General features: G+C 50.7%; 1 protein-coding gene across 13 annotated transcripts in view; it reads right to left on the reverse strand.

Annotated features, from left to right (window-relative positions):
- The window catches only part of RNF144A (ring finger protein 144A), a 367,937-nt gene that overhangs the window by 231,143 nt on the left and 113,588 nt on the right, over positions 1-23,206 (reverse strand). For 11 of the 13 annotated variants that reach the window (XM_045447824.1, XM_045447822.1, XM_045447820.1 and 8 more), the window contains one exon: positions 10,177-14,522. The exons of the other annotated variants lie outside the window; for them this stretch is intronic. In XM_045447824.1, the coding sequence (XP_045303780.1) occupies positions 14,391-14,522 (132 nt within the window). In that variant the 3' untranslated portion in view covers positions 10,177-14,390. Of the gene's footprint in view, positions 1-10,176; positions 14,523-23,206 lie in introns of those variants that run through there. 13 annotated transcript variants of the gene reach the window in all.

The raw sequence follows: 23,206 nt of genomic DNA on the forward strand, positions 1-23,206 counted from the left end.
AACATCACTAAATACAACCTCTATTCTCCAACCCAACTGGCCTTGGTCAGGACCTTCATCATCTCGCCGCTGAACTCCCGCCACAGCCAGGTTTGTGCTCCCAAATCTAGTGTCGGCAGTCACCCGGGACTAAACTGCAAAGCCGATCGTGGCCCCTACCTGCCTACAACTTAACCTGAGGATAAATGTCAAACTTGAGCTCTTCCGTCTCTACCCGGGGCTCAGACCACAAATATTTCCAGCCGAGTTGCTGTCGTTGTTTTGTTATATTTTTGTTCCTCCTAAAGAAGGGTCTAAAGAAAGGAGAGGAGCTGCACAGGTACTTACCGGACACTGTTCCATCTGTAGCGTGACCACCCCCACTATGCTGCAGGGGCAGAAGTTGCATATCTGAGCTGGTGAGAAGCAGTGAAGCCAGTGATCGGTCTGTACCACAATCAGTCTCTGACCCGAGGAGAGAATTCACTTCTCAGTGAGCAGAGATACGGAGAGAGAACCTGCATACGTGTCTCTAACGTCTCCTCTGGCCCCTATCACTCAACACCGTGCGCCCTGGAACCAATGGTGAGCAAACCTCATTTATCTCACTCCCCTCCAGAGATGCCTGCCATCTATTTTAACTTGGGACAATGATGTCCTTCCCACTCTGGATGCTATGCCTTGTGACCTTTCCTTGTTGAGACGGAAGGCCTCCTTTCTATCCCTCTTTTCTCGAGTGTTCCGAATCATTACTAAGAACACAGCAGTGACTGGTACCCGCATGTCCTCCCTCTATCCATGTCAAAATCCAAGTCAAAGTCAAAATGAAATAGGTTCGAGCCTAGACTACCAGCGTGGGTGCCTGTATCTGCTCTTTCTCTGACCTCTGCCCAGGCCAGGCTGAGGCCAACAGCAGGAAATAAGAGGCCACACATAGCACAGCCGAGTCCATCCAACTGCCCCAGCTGAGGTAAGGGACACAGGACAGGCCCCAGCCTCGACCCGGAGAACCACGTACCCAGCTGACCCGGAGCTAATCCCAGGGGCCTGGGTGAGCTCTGCGGAGGCTGGAAGAAGTGTCCACACCACCACTCGATGCATGGGCAGTAGTAAATGTAAATGTTCATGGTTGTCAGCCGCTAAATTTGGGTGGGGATGATTAATTACCAGTAGCACGCTGATACGCTCCTGCCTCTTTTACCTGGAGTAAAATGGGGGAAAATGCCTACCATACAAAATAGATGACTTATACTACATACGATACTTGATAGGTAATGCCTGTCGAGTAATAGGTCTACAGCACAGAGTGAGCATTCCTGCATATTAACTTCTGAGACTCTAGAACTGTTTCTCATTCTCGTGTCGGGTAATTTGAAGAGCTGCGATATCCTTACCACAAATAAGCGTGAGATGTCATTCTAGGCCTCAGCATTTGGCCTAAATCGTGAATGCCAAAGAATGGGTGTGCTAACAGTCATCAAAATTGAACAGCAGGAGACTTATTCCTGAGCTGTGCCCTCCCTGAACTGGCTGCCTGGGGATGGAATTCTGCCCTGACCCATGGAAATGTGCGCAGATGGGTACAGGAGACAAGCAGTTCTCTGGGAAAGCTTTGGTTGACGTTAGTCTTCTGCCCATCCGGAAGGAAAAAGCCATCAGAAACCTCACCACGGGGCTTAGCTCCAGCATGCTCCCTCGGAATATGATTAATCACTCTCTAAATAATACAAGTCTTCCAGGAACAATAGAAGGCAGTGACTACAGAATATTCATAAATATTCAACTGAAGCCTGGTGGAAACGTTATACTCCCAACAGGGTTCTGTGCTGACATTGGAAGTCAGACCCCAAGTCAGACCCACAAAACCGTGCAGAAAAATATTTACATAAGCAAGCTCAGTGTGGGCTACGTTATGCTTTTGCCTGGACACTGGGAATGAATTTGGACCTGATGATGAAGCTCCGGTCTGAGTGCCAGCAGCCTATTTATGTCTGTGACCCACTTTCATGCTGTTGGGGGTGAACGGAGTAGGGCTACTGGGGCCACTGTATTAGCAGAGCCCAGGTCATCGAAATATTGTTTTATTTGCCTTTTGATTCTGTGGTGTCCATTCGCCCTTCTAGAAATCATTTGGTGCCCAACCCCTAGACACTAGGAAAAATAAAGTGTAGACTCAGGCCCTATGTTCTCTCTAGGAAAGTGCATTCCACAAAGGAATACAGACTCATAAATGTGTCACTGCAATTGATCTCAAGTGTCAACCTGGTGACTAGACCAAACGGTAGGGGGCTGCAAGAGGAAGGAGGGGCTGCAGATGCTGGTCTCAGAAGGTGAGACAGGGTGGTGGCCGGATCTGCAGGTAAGTCTTCACAGAGGATGGGACGTGAGCGGGTCTCTAGGAGGAGATGAGAATTTGCAGGTGAGAAGACAGGGCGGGAGATTCCATGCGTCTCTGCTGTGGTCTGGGACAGTGAAGGCCTGGGTGGTGACGGTTAGGGAGCATGAACTGGAAAAATCAGAGCTAAATCTGGAACAGGAATTTGGAGACCCAGAAAAACACAGTGGCCTTTCCCTCCATCTCATGGTTGGTGAATTCTGGCTGCAGTTTGGGCGAGAGAGGACGACTCGGAGGGCACTGGGCTATGAGGCTGGCTGACTCCATTGGAATCTGATGGGAACAAAAGAAGCACCAGCCCTGCAGGCTGCCGCGAGCTTCGAGAATGGGCTGGCGGTTGCCTGGACATTCATGCACTTGGACCTGAGCCCTGTTGTCTTTGTCAACGTCCTCCTGGCTACTGATGTCTCGTTGAGAAAGCAGAGTGCCAGCAAAATCCAGCCAGAAACCTCACAGTTAAAAAAAAGCAAAACATTAGAATCAGATCTCAGACCTTCCAAAGTTCTGAAGAAAGTACCAAAAAGGACAAAAGACAGAAGAGAAAACCGTGCGAGAGAAGCACAAAGGCAAGTGTGCGGGAGACGAGGAAGCATGGCCGGTGGGGCTCCGTGGATTCTGTCTAGAAAGCCCTTGTTGTGAACCTTATCCTGACGGGCTGCCGCTAGGATGGGCGATACTTCGAAACACTGCTGTGTCCAAAATCAGCATTTAAGCGCCACTTTCCCCTGCCAACAATTTCAGGTCCTGAACACCACGTCTGCAATCGTGACACCAGGCTTTCGGCAGATTCGGAGAGCCACAAAGTAGCACTGCATTTTTTTTTTTCTGCCTCCAGCACCCTTTTCTCTCAAGAAAATGAACTTTTAAACAATTCCTATTAAGCAATCCACTCAGGGAGCTTCTCTGCAACCCCCCACCCACGACCCCTGTGATTGGCTTAGGGTTTCTCCCTCACCCCTGCCGACTTTGACTTGGGCTAAGTTCCAGGGTAACAAAGCACCAGGTGGGAAAGCTTGGGGTTCTCAGTAGTCAGCATCTCCTGAGAATTGATGGGGATTTCCATTTGACTCCTGACCCCTGGTTACTGGCACCAACACCGACTGAGGTATCTGCCTCCACTTGGCCCCCAGGCCTCTGTCTACAAGAACCACCCTGCATTTCTACCAGAAGTTGTGTTTTCCCCTGCGTCTTTGGTGCACTCACTCTACCCAGAAACCTCAGTATAGACACCACACTGTTGCCCGACTCCAACAGCGCTGGGCTGGCGGTGGTGGCAAACACAGAGGACCAGAGAGCAAGAAACACTGAAAACTAAAACCTTAGGTTAATAGTACAACAGTGTCCTAGTTCATCCATGGCAACTCTAACCAGGCCTCATTGGGTCTCCTCTACCCACTCAGGTTCTTTTTTTTTTTTAATATTTATTTATTTTTGAGAGAGAGTGTGTGTGCATGTGTGCAAGTGGGGAAGGGGCAGAGGTGGGGGGCAGGGAAAGAGGATCTGAAGTGGGTTCTGTGCTGACGGCAGACAGCCGGACGCGGGGCTCGAACTCACGAACCGCGAGATCATGATCTGAGCTGAAGTCGGATGCTCAACCTACTGAGCCACCCAGCACCACCCCCCTCCTTTAAGTTCTTCATAAAGGCACATCTAGACACAACAGGCATGTCCAGGGGGCGTAGAGAAGGGAGCATGCATACAGCACCACAGAGATGCCGTCCAAGAAATACAGAATGTGGGAGCCCTCTGTAGGAAACACGGCTCCCTCTTTCACAAAAAAATATTGTAAGGAAAAAAATCTGAGGGAAGAGAAAGCTGCAGAGTCAAACACATGTAGATATGCCCAACCACAATGTTTGGACCTTTCTGAGATTCTGATTAAAACCAACTAACGCAAAATCTGTGGAATAATAGGGGAAACGTAAACACCGATTAGAGATTTGTGATATCAAGTAATAATAGCTGATTTTTTAGATACGATAGTAGTAGCAGACTTATAATTAATAGTCCTTATCCTTTAGACACACGCAGGGGCACCTGGGTGGCTCAGTCAGTTGGGCATCTGACTCTTGACTTCTGCTCAGATCCCAGGGTCATGGGATCGAAACCCATGTAGCACTCTGCACCGAGCGTGAAACCAGCTTGAGATTCTTTCTCTCTCTTTGCCCCTCTCCCTGCTTGCTCTCTATAAAATAAAAGAAAAAAAATTTTTAAGAAAAAAAAAGGAATACCTGGAGAAGTGTTTAAACATTGATAAGATATCTGATATTTACTTCAAAATATAAAGGCTGAAGAAAGTCAGTAAGATATGGAGAAAACCAGAGTTTCTGGCCATGATCTGATGACAGTTGAACATAGATGTTGAATTCATACGGGTTCCTCATATTGTTCTATATCATTTTGTATATGCTTGAAGTTTTCCATAATACAAAGCTAAAAATAATCAGTCTGATAACAGCTTTGTCTTCGTACTTTCCCTATACACACTCTCTTGTTTTACAACTGGCCTCCATAGCTTGTGCTGTTGTGTTATCCTCTGCCTGGAGCACCCTTGTCTTGATTCTTAATTTTCTTCTCTTTCCTCCATTTCTGACCTAATCCCTACTCCTGTTGGCTCTTTGAGTCTTCATGTGGTGGCCACCTCACCTATCACACTGATTCATCTTTGCCCCTTAAATATCTAGCACAGTGCCTGGCACACTGTTGATACCCACATTAAAAAGAAGACTGTTATTTTCGTCTCTTCAGTGTTGTGGGGATTAAGTCACATGTGTCCACTGACAAGTATCGGCTTACGTTTGCTCTTCCGGGAAGATGTCTAAGGGAAAATGTACCATGATTCTTTTCAGTTCTTACCTACCCACCCCCTGGGATTATCCTGGAGTTCACAGGACTATGTAAAATATATCCAGGAGAGCCTGGGTGGCTCAGTCGGTTAAGCGTCCAACTCTTGATTTTGGCTCAGGTCATGACCTCATGGTTCGTGGGATCGAGCCCCACATCGGGCTTTGCGCTGACAGCGTGGAACCTGCTTGGGATTCTTTCTCTCTCCCTCTTTCTCTGCCCTTCTCCCTCTCTCTCTCTCTCTCTCTCTCTCTCAAAAATAAAGAAACTTTAAAAAAATTAAAATACATTCAGGTTGATGGAGGGCAACTAGAACTTGATAATTCTAAGACTGTTAGTAAGATAACTCCAATCTCCATAGGAAGAATGGAGCCACTCTAGTAATTACACACAAAAAGCAAATAGTAACTTCCCCATCCATTATGGTCATGCCATCAACAGAGTCGACAGAATGGAGGTTATCTTCACTATTTGGCAAACAAACTTGGCGATCAGAGAAAACGCTTGTCCAAGTTCATTCAGCTAATGAACTGAGAATGAGATCTAGCTCTTGTGATTCCCTGACGCCCTGGGGCCTCTATAACACTTGCCAGAGGGCCGCCCAACTCCTGTTCCTCCAGATCAGAAAGCCCTTCCTCACTAAGCTGTCCCTAAATCTTGCTTCTGGAATGAACCACGGAGCACTCGCTCCGCAAATATTAGACCTTCAGTGTGCATCAGGTGCTGTGCTGGAAGTGGGGCTAGACAGGTCAAGAGAAAACGGGCTGGCCGTCAGCTTCGAACGTATTCAGATAGATTTAACACAAGCCATTGTGTCACCGTCTCCAATAAGGGATATAGAGAGCTCCGTGTGACACAAAGACAAAGCTTGGTGGTTTTAACCCTCGACTTGGCCACAGTTAAGGCTGTAACGTACTTCTCGAAGTCTCCCTTCTCACCTCCAGCTGATGAATGAGCCATTTCTTTGATAATCCAGACTGGCGAGAGCTCTCAGGGGTCAGACCGTGCAGTCCTGGGCAGGGAACGTGAGGCATCTCAGCACATGAAGCTCCAGAGAAGAGCTCCGAAGGGAGCTTGCCCACATGCCGCACCAGGCAAACGGTCAGGGAGCTTCTGGTGTACATGGGGATTATGGTTCCCAACGCAGTGGATGCAGAAACTGGAGATCTGCAGATGACCAAGGCACCAGTGACTCCAGCAAAGTAGACACTGAAGCAAGGGAAGAGGGGACCAAGCCAGGTGGGAAAGCCATGCAATCTGAATTATAACAAAATACGCAAAGGCAACTCCCTAACAGGAAGGAAAGGTTGAAGGCTGTGATAGGAAATGCTGCTGAGAGAATGCCGAAGGCTGGGGGTGGAAATGGGACAGGGCTGCAGAATTCACTAGAACGACCCAGAAAAGATCTCTGAGGCACACGACCCTTAGGTGGAGTGTGCTGAGGAGGGCCATTGGCAGGGAGCTACTGTCCCTTGCAGGCCTGTGTCTGCCTCGCCCTCTGCCTGTCCAGTGTGCATTTTTTTTTTACAGGTGTATTTTGCTTGCGTTTTGCAAAGCAGAAGTTCGCTTTGTTGTAACTGCCCTTCTTTTCCGCCCTCGCATTGTCTGCTTCTCCTAATTTGTAGTAACTCCCCGTCTAGTATCACCTGCATGTTTCATTACGTGCTGATTGCTCCTGTCATGAATAAAAACATTAAATGATTATTTAATATCCATCCTGCACTGACAACCAATCAGTTGTGAATAGAGAAACAGGTTACACTCTAAATGTGCCCCATTCCTCCTGCCCCTGAAAACTTCTCAAGCAACTGAGTGTGGGTAAGTTTCTGCCCTTTCCCCTTCGTGGACCAAAAGGATTATTTTTTCAGGATCTTGGGTTTCAGGTGGAACCAGAAAACAAAATCTCCAGAGATCCTCTCTCCCCAGAAGGACGTAACGTTACCTAATTAGTCCTTTCTTGTCTATTGCTTTTGTTTTTAAGAACTTCTATCCTGGGTGTCTGGATGGCTCAGTCGGTTAAGTGTCCAACTTCAGCTCAGGTCATGATCGGGCGGTGCATGAGTTTGAGCCCCGCGTCGGGCTCTGTGCTGACAGCTCAGAGCCTGGAGCCTGCTTCGGAGTCTGTGTCTCCCTCTCCCTCTCTGCCCCTCCCATGCTTATGCTCTGTCTCTGTCTCCCATAAATGAATAAACATTAAAAAAAAAATAAAAGAATTGATTTTTTTTTTAATTTTTTTTTTCAACGTTTATTTATTTTGGGGACAGAGAGAGACAGAGCATGAACGGGGGAGGGGCAGAGAGAGAGGGAGACACAGAATCCAAAACAGGCTCCAGGCTCTGAGCCATCAGCCCAGAGCCTGACGCGGGGCTCGAACTCACAGACCGCGAGATCGTGACCTGGCTGAAGTCGGACGCTTAACCAACTGCGCCACCCAGGCACCCCAAAAGAATTGATTTAAAAGAATTTATGTCCTGCCAAGGTTTCCGTCCTCTCATGTAGGACAGTGGCTTGTAAACCCCACCAGACCTTGAGCCCCGTGAGGATGGGGGCGAGGAAGCTTCGCATCTTTTGATGTCCTTGTTACTGGTGATTTCCGCAGAGCAGGTGTCTGGCATCCCTTGTTTCGTCCGTCTCCTGCGCATTCATACTCAATCTTCAGCTAAAGTGAATCTCTTCCAGAATGAGCTGAGTGGCCTTTGCCAACATCTGCTTCTGTGGTTTCCAATTTCATCCAGGATCTTATTTTTATTCCAGTTCACACCCTGGGGAATGTCGATTTCCAAGGTGATCCTGTCCTGGGAAGTACTTTGCTGTCCTGGGAGAACCGTCTGGAAAAATCCTCATGGTGCTGTTAATGCCCCTCGATCCTGGCAAGGCTGCCCTATTCTCACGTCTCTGAAACCCTTTCTGAAGACAGGTTCCCTTGGTCACCACTGGCCCCTGCCCTTGAAGAGCTTACATCCCGAGTTTTCTTTCTACACGCCGTGGGGCGGGGCCTCTGCTCCACAGTCCACCAGTCACTATTACCGGGAAGAGTCAACAAGAAAACACCACGTGAGGATGACAGAGATTGGGGCAATACATCCACCAGGCAAGGAAGGTGAAGGACTGCCCCCAAGTGACACCTGCACACCCTGAGCTCAACTCGGAATAACCTTCCCTGCCCACGTGCCGCCCATCGGTGGAGCCCCACCTCTGCCACCTGGTAATCTGGGTCCCTCTGAGTCTTTAATGTTGGCAAATATCACCACTGAGGCATTCTGGGAGGGAAACAGATCATGTGCCTATAGATACAACATGCATACAGATTTATCTGCTCAAAATTTTTTCTCAGCAAGAGCATTCTCTGGGGCTATTCCTGCCTTCCAGATTAGCTCAAAGAATCAAAGTCCAACCAGAGTGCGGAAGCCCTGTTTCGGGGAGGGGAGCTTCAGCAACAGGGGCTTCTGGACCCCAGCTGGGCAACCCCTCACCTTTTGTTCTTGTCTGTCTCCTCTGACTGGCCTCGCCAGGGCAGGACCATCCACCTGTGGACCATACTCCCTATTATAGGCTGCACTGTGTCCCCAAGAAGGATGCTGGGAGTCCTGACCCCCAAGACCTGTGATTGTGACCTTACTTGGAATCGGGTCTCTGAAGACGATCGAGTGAGGATGAGGTCATAGTGGACTAGGGCAGGCCCGAGTCCAATGACTGGTGTCCTCATAAAGAGGAAAGGTGGACACAGACACACACACACACACACACACACACACACACACAGGAAAACACCATGTGAGGATGACAGCCTGGGGCAGTGCATCTACAAGGCAAGGCAGGTGAAGGAGGTGCCAGCAAAGCACAAGAGACCAGGGAGACAGGCTGGGAAGACATCCCAGCCCAACGGTCCTCAAAAGGAAGCAACGCTGGTGACACGCTGATCGCAGACTTGCAGCCTCCGAAACCACGAGGGAATAAACTTCTGTTGCTTAAGCCCCCCAGTCTCCGGTAATCTGCACGGCAGCCCAATACCCACTCCCCACAGCTTTAGAGCTGGGTCCCCAGGCTCCACGCACTGGGCCCTCCGAGGTCGGACACTTGGGTAACTGGTACCCCAATGGGCCGGATGGACCAACTTCCTGGACTGGCCACTCCCTTGAACGCTCCTGCCCCGAGTTTTGCTTAGCTGATGCCTACTCATCTGCAAGGCCGCACACGGCATCTTCCCATCAGCCTCCTCTGACCTGCCACCCTTGCCGGGTGCGGTGCATACGTATGCCCTCCACGTAGCACTTGCCACACCTTATTCTCGTCACCAAACGGCAGACCTGCCTCCCCTCCAGACTGGGAGCTCCCAGTGACTAGGAATAGTGTCTTGGGTGCCAGCAAATCACCAGTTAACAAAATACACCCCCTCTGATCGGCACCTTAAGCTTCTAAGGATGGTTTTGAAAATGTAACCACAATACAGGGAACAGTCCCCCATTCTTAGCCTGCTGCTTCATGTAAGTAAGGTATATATTCTCCCACAAAGTTTAAATGCAGCAAATGAAACTCAAAGTGAGTTACCAGAGTCACTATGAAGACAAGCAGAATCTGTATTTATTCTTCTTTTCCTGGTAGGAAAAGGACGCTCATGGATTGTTACGACGCTGCCCGCAAATCTTGACAGGCTTGTAAATATTCGTCTTGGGCACGGAAGCGGCCAACAGGGAGATGCTTTCTGATGCTGCGTCACTGGGCCGGAGCCACAAGGAGGAGAGGGGAATGTGTGGCCGCTTACCCAGTGACCCGGCAACTCAGATCAGTTTGGCACCAGGAGCTGTGAACGCCCCCAACGGAGAAAACCTCAGAAGAGGAAAGCGGTTCTGCCCGTGACGGGAGCCCGCCCCGCCCTCACTCCCGCCTCCAATCGTCGTGTTTTCAACCTCCGGGCCAGGAGTCAACGAAGAGTGTACAAAAGATGTAGCCAGACCGGATTTACAAAAGTAACCTGTATTCCAGCCAAAATCTCTTTAAAAAGAAAAATCCCTTTCCTAAAGGGGGGGGGGGGGGGGCGGGAGACAAACTATGTAAGACACAATACATTTAAAATATGTATTGAAATTACAAATCAAGCTTTTCCATGTGATTCCAAAGTACAAAACACAACATTAAAAGGCATTCAAACAGCTCTTTTATACATCACAGTGTTAGTGGCACAAGATGGACGGACATGTCAACAACGAGAACCGAACTTTTGTTTTTACCACCGTTGCCAAACACATACCGTCTACGTGTGCATGACCCATTCGTGCATATTTTATACAAGAGTAAAAATACACCCGTGGTAAAATGAGCAAAGAATGAAGGAAAGGTCAGGCATGTGGCTGGTACTTACCCCTAACCCAAGGCTCCCAGGAGCGTGGAAGACGAGATTATACCAACCGGAGGAAGAAGGGCGCCCGTGGGGCTTTATCAACCAAAACAGCATGCTCCCCTACTACTGACGCATTAGCAACTATATTTGGGTGCAGGCCCTTCGTTCCATGTGGCATTTTGGGCAATACCAGTCATAACCTCTTCATTTTGTGTTATCTTCCTAAGGGCTTGGGTTAATTATAAAGAATAAACAAGCTTTGGTATTTTTTAAAGAGACCTTCACGAAGCTTTAGACATGCAAAATATTTTCCCTTGATGATTTCAGTGTCATATATATATATGTATATACACACACACACATACATATATATATATATATATATATATATATATATATATATATATGGAGACTCATTAATAAATGAGAATCTGAGAAATATACAAAAAGCCCACCCTGGTTCTTTCCAATCTCCTAATTTTTAAAGACTATCAAGGGAAAATGTCTTCTCCCAATTTCTCAAATAACTTTAAACTTTGCAAGCAAGATAGATGAAAAAGATAGACTCATCTTGGAGTAATTTTTAGATCTCTGAGGATCCCTTTCCCCATGGGCCCTGGACTCTAAAAAGGAACCGGCCTGGTCCTACACACACTGGTTTTTATGAAATAATATTCCATAAAGAGAACTTATTCCCCTTTGCAAAAGGTGTGAGCGGTGGTGGAGGTCAGTTCCACGGGCTACAGCCACTCCCGCGGGGTGAGGAAGAACTGATATGGACAGCCGGTCATGCTTTCCAAGGATCTGATTATGCTCAGGTCCTGAGTCAATCTCTGCTACGCGAACATCTACAGTAACTCCTCCTCAGAGGGCGCCGGCCTCCTGTGACCGCTGCAAAGCTCGAAGGCCAGGCTGCAGGGGACATGACAGCCAGACTGACAGACTAGGCATGTCCCGCAAAACCACCCAACGGGGTCAGAGGGACTCGGATGACCCACAGGTCACCCGCACCCTCCAGGGCCACCCCAACTGGACACCGGTTGAGTTAGCCATGACCTGAGGACCTTCTTCCCTCCTCGCCAGGATTTCAAGGCCTCTAAAGGGGTAAACATACATGTGCTTCCAGAACGTCGGCATGAAGACCATCCGTGAAAGGGAATGTCATCTTCAGTTAAGACAAGCTATGCCATGTAACAGCCCACTACCAAGTGCAGAACTCCCCAGGTTTCACCAGGGAGTGAGGGCAAGGTTAAAATCCAAGACGTGGGCCATCTTCCCAGGCTCCGTTTACATTTTACATCAGGCATGGTTAGTACTGCACCCCCATGAACAACGGGGTTGGCGTTCCCTACTGAAATAAAAGCGTCACACGGAGGAAATGCAAGTTTATGCAAGGATCCCATTGTAATCCTGCTGGTATCTTCCCAAGGAACAGACGATTTTAGCTGTATAACTACAAAATCAAATTGAGGCATGCTTGGTGCAAAAACTCGGGAGCAAGCAGGTGCCAGTGTGGCTGCGGCTGGCCCGAGAATCTTCATGGTCCCTACCTGGGTCGAACCACGTGCTCGTGAAACGTGTCAGGGGTAAAGGCACAAGGGTGTTGGGGGCTATGAATGTGCAGGGCCTGCGCACAGATTTCTCCGGGACAGACGAACAGCCCAACCCGCTAGGAATAGAGACCTGAGCTCTAGCCCAGGGAATGCATCCTTTCCAAAGGCTCCCGTCCTACCTCGGAGGAGAGGGGAACGACCGCGGGGACTTGTGCGGTGTGCCACAGGACAGGGATGGGGTGAGGCCTGCCCCCTCCTGGATCAAAATGGAAACAGGGCCGCAAGCCGGCCGCCTCTGACAGGCATTTTAAAGGGTGCCACTAGACAAGTGCATTCACTGATCCCAGCCTGGGCTACTGACTCGAGCCTCAGGACTCACTGAGCGTCACCTCTCCAGAAAGCCACCTACCACAAGGCCCTGTCGCAACAATTCCAGCTACAGAGACTCACTGCCCGGGCTCCATTGAAAAGACAGTCTCAGGCATGTTCTTATTTTGTTACTGAGTAAGAATTCAGCTGTGGTCATAAGGAGAATGTTCTGAACGTGATTTTGACACAGACTAGCTTCCTAATGGCTTCAGTTTCATAAAGATAATAAATACTACAGGTGAAGAGTGAGGTGACGCCGTTCCTTCTAACCTAGCAAATGTTAAGAAACAAAGAAGTGTCTACACGGGGAGGGAAAGCAGGACCCAAGGCCAACACAGAAAGGTAGAATCAAACACACAAAAAACCCGCCACATTTTACAAATGTGCTCACAATAAGCAAACACGTCAGATTTTCCGTTTCACTCCTTTGTGGAATGTGTAATAAGTTTTAAAAAGTTCCGCGATAATAAATCGACAACAATTGCCTTTCTGTTATTTCAGAGGCCCCCCAGTTCAATGTAATCGGTTTGCTCCTTAAAAGCACAGGTGGCCTCAAAGGCCATAGGGGAGCCAACTCTCTGTAAAGACGCGTTCTCTGCGTTTTAAACTCAACGGATGGAGCAACGTGTGTCTTAGTCATCCGTGCGTTCTGCTGCCATGGTAACAGTCACACACGGCCTAGGAGAGACCGAGTGGTACAACCCCCTAAGTGAAAGGGAAGGTGTTTTCAGCGGGGCAAAATGGTTAGCAACGGGACTCGGAACTCTGTAAGGTAACAGGATTTCTCCAAAATAACTTAAGTCATTTAAACAACTGAAAATCAGGAAGCTTGTCCCCCAGGCCCCAGGGGAGTGCTCCAGTCCTGCCAGGAAGCCCTGCCTAAGAGGATCAATCGCACTATTCGCTCCTTACTGTCTGCGCGAGGAGGCTGGGGCAAGCAGCCAAAACATACTGATTCTCCGCAGAGCCATTCCCGAGTCAAACATTTGGTTTCCAAAGACATTGCAAAATATCTGCTCATACCTGGATGAGAAGAGATAAGCCCCATGAGCTGAGCTGAATCACCAAAGAGAGAAAAAACAAAAGGAAAATCTAGTGACGAAGATACTCCTTTAAACACGTCAGTATCGTCAAAGAAACGCAACAATATAGAAAGCGCGTTTCTAACAGCACACCGCTTACGGTGTTCAAAACGTCGTCACAGGTTTCAAGAAAAACACAAAGAGCGCATAAGGCTTTCTAAATCTCCTGAAAAGTGGCCGAGCCAGAAAAGTCATTTGAACAGTAACTTCTCGAAATGCACATTTCAAGAAAGGCATAGGATGGTTTAGATGCACCTTGTTGATTTTTCACTACTCAGTTGGAAAAACAAAAAGACACCTTCTAAAAAGGATTTTACTAAATGCCATTAGTAATAAAAACAGTTGTCATAAACAGAGTGCTTTTCTCAAGTCAGAATTCTTGGATTCTGCCTGAAGTGAGTTGTAATCCTTAAAAGACTCCTTCTCTCAAAAACATGGCACCATCAGGACGCCAAGGAGGAGACGGACAGCATTTTGCACAAGAAGGTCTCTGAAGCAGCCACCAGACACTCCTAGTCTATCGCCACTGGGAGAAAACTGCCCGGGGTGCCTTGCACAGCGCCTCCCTTGTCAAGTCGGCAGAGATCGATTGTGTGGGGACGCACCCTACCCACTGCAGCCTGCCTTCCCCATGCCCAGGTGACCGCACCCGGGGCCTCGGCAAGCGCTCTGACATCAGTCCCTGAAATCACGGCATCCAGCGTGACACTGTGAAGCTCTATGGGGCACATAAGGCAAGAAAGATGTTTAGTGAGGGGGGCGGCGGGGTGGGGTGGGGGCGGGCCACGCTTCTCGGAGGCAGGGGTCTCGTTCCAGCATCGCGCCTTCCTCTAGGTGGGTAATGGGTCATCGTCACCTTTACTGCACTTGCACTTGCAGCAAAGTACAAACGGAGTGGCCAAGAGCAGGAAAGGCGAGGCCACCAACAGCAGGAGCCCAAATCCAGCAAAAATGCCCACGACCTGCAAGAAGGAAACATAGGAGCAGAGGGTAAGGTGGCTAGTCTGTAGGTTCCACGACTGAAATATAAACCACACAACCATCCATCCTCCCGTCATCTACTCATGTGTCATTCATTTATGCATCTACCCAGCCACCCACCTACCATCTAGCCATTCATCCATCACCCATCCATCCACCCATCCATCTACCCATTGTCTACCCATCCTGCATCTACTACTCATCTACCCACCCACCCATTCATCCATCCACCCAACCCATCTTTCCACTCAGCCATCCATCCATCAAACGATCACCCATCACCCATCCTATGCCCCCATCCACCCATCATCCACCCACCATCGACCCATCCGTCATCCATTTATCCATCCACCCAACCCATTTATCCACTCAGCCATCCACCCATACCTACATATATCAAACGATCATCCATCACCTATCCTATCCCCCATCCACCTATCAGTCTATCCTTCATCCATCTACTCATCCATCCATGCATCCATTTGTCCACCTAGCCATCAGTACTTGCTTCCTGTCACATCCCCTGCCCTTTCATTTCTTTTTCGTCCTCTCCCTTTCCTCTTCCACCTCCTTCCACCTAAGGACCCAAACTACCATCCATTGATACACCCAGTTAACAAACAAGTCTCCCCTGAGCCAGACACTGTATGAGGGCTTACAAATACAGAGACACATCAGATCATGGCCCTTGAGGAGCACCAGTTCAGTGGAAAGAGACTGAGACTTCATCAACCGACAACAATACATTTTACAGAAACTGCCATCAGGCTCCAGGTAGAAAGGGAGTCCAACGGTCAGACACCTGCATCTGCTAATGGGAAGGAAGGCTGCCAGTGGGACATGCCTGAGATTACAAAGATAAGGAGGTGGTTAGCGTACAGGAAAGACTAGGATAAGACGGGAGAACTCGAGAAAAGGAACCAGACCTGTGTTACTCCCAGAGTTTAAAACCCAGCACTGCTTTTAGAACTGTTACAGGTTCTGACTTTGTTTTATAACACATGCTTATGCCTCGGTATGAGCAGGTGCCAAGAAGAATAAGCCTCAAATGTACACACGTTGTCATCTAAGTCAGACAGTGTGGCTGGTCAGGAAAGCAGGGTGTTCCTATTTTGACAGCCTCCAACATTCGCCACCCCCCTCTCCCCCCGCCCCCCCCCCCATCCCAAGCAGAGGACAATGAAGAACTGAAACCTGATGACAGAGTCACAGTGCCATCTAGTGTTCACAATGATAAATACATGACCGGTCCGGGCACTCTGTTCTAATTCTGACTTTTCGTGTTCCCTCCTCTCTGCGCCTCATTTTTTTCAAATACAAAATAAACATGTGAGATAAAAAGAACTCTAAAGGTCATTATAAGCTCTGAAAGAGGATGCCAGGCTATAGCACTCAAAGAAAGGAACCTTCACTTAGATTTCTGCCTGAAAACCGTCACACATGCATCGCACTGCACTCATAAATTATACTGCAAATGCTAGGAAGCCATGCTTTCTGCCCAGTTGGCGAAGTCCATTTGTCTGAACATAATGTCGACGGTGGAATTATGAGATGTGAAATCAGATCAGGCTTTGTTAAAATCACGTGCATGCTGATATTTTAGAAAACATGAAAACACCCAGAAAGCTGTTACTTGGAAGGCCCTGGAGCCATCTCCACTACTTGGAACGTACTGTCCATCCCAAAGAAGGGACACTCTGCAATCGGAAACGTATCAAAATCCTTGACCAAATGCTCACCTTCCTGGCCAATAACACATCCTAGTTTCTACCCCGTTTATCCTGCCTCTTGCTTCGCATGCCATGTAGTAAGCAAGGTTAGTCACCCAGCCTCCTGCGGATCAGTGACAGGATGCAGACATTGCCAGAAGGAAAGCAGCTACCAGTAACGAAGCAGACAGGATGCAAATATCACAAAACAGAAGTAATCGGTGAGCGTGTTATAAACGTGTGAGAGGCACTAGACTGTATACTACAGGTGATACAGATGAGTAAACAGTTCCAGGCTGTGGAGAGACTCACAGCAGAACGTTGTTCATCCTGGCAAACTCTGAGACTTAAAGGTACAGCTTCTCGGGCCACCTGGGTGGCTCCATCAGTTGAGCGTCCGACTTTGGCTCCGGTCACAATCTCACAGTTAGTGAGTTCGAGACCCACATATGGCTCTGTGCTGACAGCTCAGAGCCTGGAGCCTGCTTCGGATTCTGTGTCTCCCTCTCTCTCTACCTCTCCCCTGCTCATGCTGTCTCTCTCTCAAAAATAAATAAACATTAAAAAAAAATTTTAGGGGCGCCTGGGTGGTTCAGTCGGTTAAGCGTCCAACTTCAGCTCAGGTCATGATCTCACGGTCTGTGGATTCGAGCCCTGCATTGGGCTCTGTGCTGACAGCTCAGAGCCTGGAGCCTGCTTCAGATTCTGTGTCTCCCTCTCTCTGCTCCTCCCCTCTTTGCACTCTGTCTCTCCCTCTTTCAAAAATAAACATTAAAAAAAATATTTTTTCAAATTTTTTTGGGGGTGCCTGGGTGGCTCAGTCGGTCGAGCGTCCGACTTCGGCTCAGGACATGATCTCACAGTTTATGAGTTCGAGCCCCACGTCAGGCTCTATGCTGACAGTTCAGAGCCTGGAGCCTGCTTTGGATTCCCTCTCTGCACCTCCCCCATTCATTCCCTGTCTCTGAACAATAAATAAACGTTAAAGAAAATTAAAAAAAAAATTTTTAAAGTATGGCTTCTCAAATTCGGACTGTATCTTCAGAGTATAACATAGGTTCTGTGACCAGTATAAGCCTCTGTGCACAGACCAGTGCATCTGCTGTAACAAACAGGCAACAGACATTTAGGAGACTGACCCAGATGAACAGAAACTGGTACGTTTTGAATCCTCTCCTCCAGAGAGTTCTATAAACCACACTCCAGCCCTTAGGAACTATATGCCAAAATCAAAGATGCAATAAGGTGAATGTATGGAACCCCTTTAATTCTCTGACACTTGGCATTTGAACATGACATCGAGGCCCACCCAGCACACCACACGCTAGATGTGGGAGAGGCTGGGACAATGACAGGAATAAGGGAGCGAGGGCTGTGGTCGCTCACAGGTCTCCCCCCAATTCTCCCTTCAGTGCCACCACGGGGGCAGCTTGAAATAGCCAGGATGGGAGTGTTTACACCGCAGGAAGCAAACACCCCCTGCCAGGTAGGCTGCTGTTAAATGACTATCAAGTGGGTGGAGGCGTGCCCTTGAGGCAGGGGAAGCCACAAGGTAAGCGTGGGGGCTGTGTGGAGTCTAGCCAGGCGCTAGGTGACGGCTCCGCTCTCTCCTGCCCACCCTTTGTAACAGCTCCTCACTTCTCAGCTTAATGAATATCTGTTGTTCTGAACTGTGGGGTGCAGGGCGATTTGTTCTCTGAAAGATGGGGGCCCAGCAGGAGGGCAGGCAGCCCAAGCAGTGACAAAGGGCTGAAGAGTTCTGGGCAGAAGCAGATTCGAGACTCAGAAAACAGGTGCTGGGAAGTTCAGGGTGGCCTCCTTAGGGACGTGGCAGGAACAGCAGGTGTGAGCCAGGTGTGCACGGGCTGAGGCATCAGGAAGAGAGAATTTCAGGCCGGCTGTAGGATGGTACAGGAAACAGGAAACACAGACGTGTGCAGGCAGGACATCCGGGCGGGGTCCGGCAAGGCCAGAACGGAGCGCTCAGGATCCCTGCTCGCAAGTTGAGCACTCATCCCGTTGAGAAACCAAGGGGGTGAGTTCCAGGGGCTTTGTGGAGGACGGGTCCACAGTAGGGAAGATGCAGCTAGGAGCCACAGGACTCACAGCAGGCCGGGCAGGTGGGAGGGAGGACAGTGACCAGAAGAGGCACAGACGCAGAGGGTGTTCAGAAAGCAAAATCAGCAACACCTGAAGGCCTCCAAGAACCGTGCACTCAGTTTTGGCTTGAGGGGGATGGACGTGCCATCTTGGTAACGAGAAGAACAGTGAGCTCCATTTGGACGTTCCGAGTCTGGGAGACCCGCGGGCACCCACATGGAGATATGGAGGAGGCAGTGGGGACGTGAATCTTGGGCTCTGGGGAGAAGCCAGCAGATTTCAGGACCATTAGCACCCAGATGTTCAAACGAGTGACTGTCTCCCAGGGACGGAGCACAGTGAGCAAGGGAATGAAGCCATCCCACCACCTGTGTGCAGAAGACAAGGCCATCTCAAAGGCCACCATAACCACGCACCACAGACGGGGCCCAAACACTGGACGTCTGTCTTTCTTCCACAGTCCTCGGGGGCAAGAAGCCTGAGACCCAGGTGTGGGCAGGGCTGGTTTCTCCCCAGGCCTCTCTCTGGGCTCACAGACGGCCACCTTCTGCATCCTCACACAGCCGTCCCTCTGTGCTGGTCTGTGTCCCCATCTCTTCTAATAGGGACACCAGTCATACTGGATTGGGGCCCACCCAACAGCCCCACTGTAACTTCATCGGCTCTCTGAGGGTCCATCTCCGGATACGGTCATGTTCTGAGACACCTGGGCTTAGGCTGCAACACGGGAATTCTGGGGGCGCCTACCCCAGCCCCTGACAAGGAAGAGCATCAGGACTGTGGGATTTTAGTCTATGTGCTGCTGAAGTGAGCACAGGATTGTAGGAGAATCAGAAGGAACTCAGTGTCGGGAGCCCCCGAGTGGAGAGGGAGGAGGGCGGGGAGGAGTGGGGGCAGAAGCAGGTGGCAGGGGACAGATGCACTGATTCTCCCACCTCCCTCCAGGTCTGCAAGCTGGGAGGGGCACACGGGAGACGCAGATCCCTCGGCACGGGCTCAGGGTGGCCCCCAAAGGGCTGCCTGCATCCTCTAGACAGACGTCTCCTCGATTCCCTCTCTTCATCTCCTGGCTCCGGAGGATTCCGGGTGCACCCACGTTCCACCTCCGCACCGTGGGCTCTGGGGACCCAGATAGCGTGTTCCACGGGGAGGAGGGCCAGCCACAGCCGGGTGAACAGACACATTTCCACGAGCACAGGGCAGGGGTGCCGCCGGGGAAAGCAGACAGGGAGGGACCTGGGAGTGGGGTTCAGGGAGCAGAAGAGAAACACACTGGCTGGAGGGGAGCAAGCCCCTGAGGAAGTGGGGGGTCCAGGTCACTGGGGCCTTTCGTCTGAGGGCCATGGAGGCCAGCAGGGCACTTCCCACAATGGAGGGGGCTTGAAGGGAAAACCTCAGTTCTGCCCATACACGTCCTGTCCGAAATGTCCACCAGGCACCCACGTGGGGACAGCGAGCGGCATGAGATGCCTCTGCTGGGAGGTCAATGGGGCTGCGACACGGGCAGGGCCACGTGGTCACAGGAGGGGCAGGGAGCACACCAGGAGGGCTCCTTGTTGTCACAAGGGCTGGTCCCACCTCCCTACAAACACAGGATGAGGAAGTCATTTTGGCCCCTAGATTACAGTCCAGCCCAGTGCTCTCGTTTCCCCAGTGCAAAATCTGTGGCCAACAGCGATTAGAACGGTCTCGAAACTTGTTTAAGACAGAAGGGACCGGGCATCCTGGGCAAGTACAGGAGACAGTGCGTGTCTCGCTCACTGAGCTCTGGGAAAAGTACTGGCCCTGCATGAGGCTCCCAGGACAGGGGTGTCTGTGGAACAGGACTCCCACCCGTCAGCCTGGACTCAGAGGGCGTCAGCGGCACGCCTCCACGCACACACATGAACGCAGAGACCGGCCATCAGCTGGCTACTAAACGCCATCCTGTGGCTAAAAGTGAGCTCTCCCGGGTCGTCCGGGTGGCTCAGCGGGTTGAGCATCCAACTGTGACTCAGCTCATGATCTCATGGTTCGTGGGTTCAAGCCCCGCGGCAGGCTCTGGGCTGACGGCTCGGAACCTGGAGGCCTGCTTGGGGTCCTCTGTCCTCTCTCTCTGCCCCTCCCCTGATCGTTCTCTCCCTCTCTCAAAAATAAACATTTAAAAATAAATTAATAAGTAAGTAAAAGTGAGCTCTCCCTTCACTGTGGGGTGTCCCTGAGCACGAAGACGGTGACGCTTCCCAGCTCAGAGGGGAAGGAGGAGCCCGTGTGGAGAGGGCCCTCCTCCCCCGTCAGGTGCTGGCGTCCCAAGGAAGTAGACTTACGTCATGCAGAGGAAAGGCACACAACGGCTGAGTTCGGGGCCAGCACTAGCAAAGGCACCACAGTTCACAGCAACCCTGTGTAAAGTGACGAGCGGGGGCCAAGGGCAGAGCACAGCTGTCCACCCCCGGCTGCTCACACCCAGGCGTCCGCAGCTTAGTAAGGAGCAGGCCACGTCTCCACCCCTGCAGCCACAGCCGACACCACCCCGCTCCTCCTTCCTGTTTGCAAAGGTGCCGTTCCTCAAGGAGACCCTGCCGAATGAAATTACAACAAGGACATCGCTCGGGACAAAACGGAATTGTATAAAACCTCTACGCGACAAAGACGCGTTTTTCCATTCATCTGGCAGAACACTAGGTAAAACGTGTTTGGCATCTAATGTTTTTACTCCCACCACAATATCGAGGGCAGCCTGCAATCGTCACAAGGAAGCACACCACAATTCTCACAAACGATCCCTTAAAATAATTTTACCGAACTTCCTATGGAAAGGCAGGAAACGCAAAGGAGCAGGAACCTCGTCCAGCAAGAGATGACACTGGGCTTTCAACCACAGCCCCTACACACAGGAGTCACAGGGCACTGCCTTCAGGGCCACGTCTGCAGTACTGCGGAGGTCTGTGTCGGGCAAGGCCCCGAGCGGCCGACAGAGAGGCACTTCCCTAAGGAGCTGAGGAAGCCAACCGCGGGCAGAAGCTCCAAGCGACGTGCCATCTGTGTGCCTCAGGGCAGCACCTGACCCGTCTGGGGGATGGTGAAGCAGTCTGGGGGTCAAGACCAGAACTTTAGTAAACAGAACACATCGAGCAGGTAGGATACATGTGTGGGTGTGTACAAGTACTTGACGGCTTGAAGGGCGCTGTGTGTTTCCACCTACAGGTCTCAGTCAAGTTAAAACTCCAAAGCCATGGTTCAGAATGCGCTACAGCCTGGGTATGTGATAGGCGGGGGACAGGAGCAGGTGGGGCTGGAGTAAGACCCTGGTCCTGAGGGACCAGGAATGCCAGGATGAGAAGTCTTCAGGTTGTATCCCATCTATGCATTCTACTCTGCTGCTCTTAAGCCTGCTGTGGCTCCCTAGTGCCACAGTTTTTAAGTCAAAGCATGACACTGGGGGGTCTTCTCCAGGCTCAATCACTACTCTGCCCCAGCTTCCCATCCGCTGCACTGAACCTCCAGGCACCCCCATCCTGTCCCTAGGGTCACATTCTGGGCCCCTGTTTCATGGCCCTACACGCCACAAGTCTTTTCTGCAGCCTCCCATTTCAGAAACTTTATGGTTAGAATTATTTGCCCCGCTTTCCGTAGTTTTCCTCAAATCTTCCAGCCTAAATAATCAACAAGAAATACTTCTGTGCTTCTCACATCTCCCTCCGCCTTGCAGTCCTATGAGCTCCTGAAATACGTTTGATCGATGTCTGCTGGGCTTCCCTCAAAGTGCTGCAGGGAGGCCACATGGGTCAGCCCTGCATAGCACAGAGGACAGACAAGGTGGCAGGAGAGATGGGAGAAGCCTGAGGACCAGGCGGGCCCCTGGAGGTGATCTAACAGGCGGACAAAGATGAGCCCAGGAGAAGCTGGGGGTGTCCAGGCAGGGTGGGTGTCTGCTCAAGTGCTGCCCCCTTCACCTGTCACTCTGTCACACCAACACTCCTGCCCCTGCTCCTTCCAACACACCTGCTCCAGGTCCAGAGTCCACTTTTCTTAACAGGAGCCTTTTTGTTTCCCCCAGACAGGAAACGAGTCACAGCGCCTCCCGACGACAGCCAAGTGCGATTTCTCTGAACAGTCCCCAGCCGCCATCAGGCCCCCACCAGGACACCAGCAGCTCCTGCAGGATTCCTGGAGAAAATGGGCCAGCCGGACAGGCCCCTCTGCTTCCTGTCCCACCCAAAGGGAAAAGTAGCTGAGTGAACAAGGACAAAGGTCCCTCCAAAGATGGCTGGCTTTGAGTAGGAAGGCCGTGAACTAGTCACAAGAAAGCCAAATCAATCGACCACACTTTCAACCAGGTTGATTTCTGGAGCATCTTTCTGGCTCAGGCATGGAGCTGGGGCGTAGGGCCACAAAGATGAGCAAAACAAGTCCCAACTATGGAGGACAGTCTATCTCTCTTAAGAGTTAAGCCACACGCTGGAGAGGGGAAAACAAGAGGGGTCGCCATAAGTGATGGATGTTGAAACAAATGTTCGCCCGGGGTGAGGGAGGGGGGCTCTGGTAACAGTTGCGGCGGCGGGGGGGGGGGGGGGGGGGGGGAGGGGGGTGTCACGGAGGACGTGACCCTGACCTTGGCTATAGACAAAGGGAGTAGAATCTCCATGAGCCAGACTGGGACAGAGGAAAGAGAGAGCCGGGGAGATCAGGAGGACACCGGGGTTTGGCAGGACCGCGGTCCCGCAGGCCAGTGAGTGGAGAGCAGGAAGGCGTCGCCAGGCCCTGGAAACAGGGTCCCACCTGCTGGGGTGGGGTGTCTGGGGTGTCCGGGCATCGATCAACCACCACCCCAGGCGCCTCACCAACACTTCGCGGACATTTCAGAGATGAGCTGA

This window comes from Leopardus geoffroyi, chromosome A3 (assembly GCF_018350155.1).
Source record: "Leopardus geoffroyi isolate Oge1 chromosome A3, O.geoffroyi_Oge1_pat1.0, whole genome shotgun sequence".
NCBI lineage: Eukaryota > Metazoa > Chordata > Mammalia > Carnivora > Felidae > Leopardus > Leopardus geoffroyi.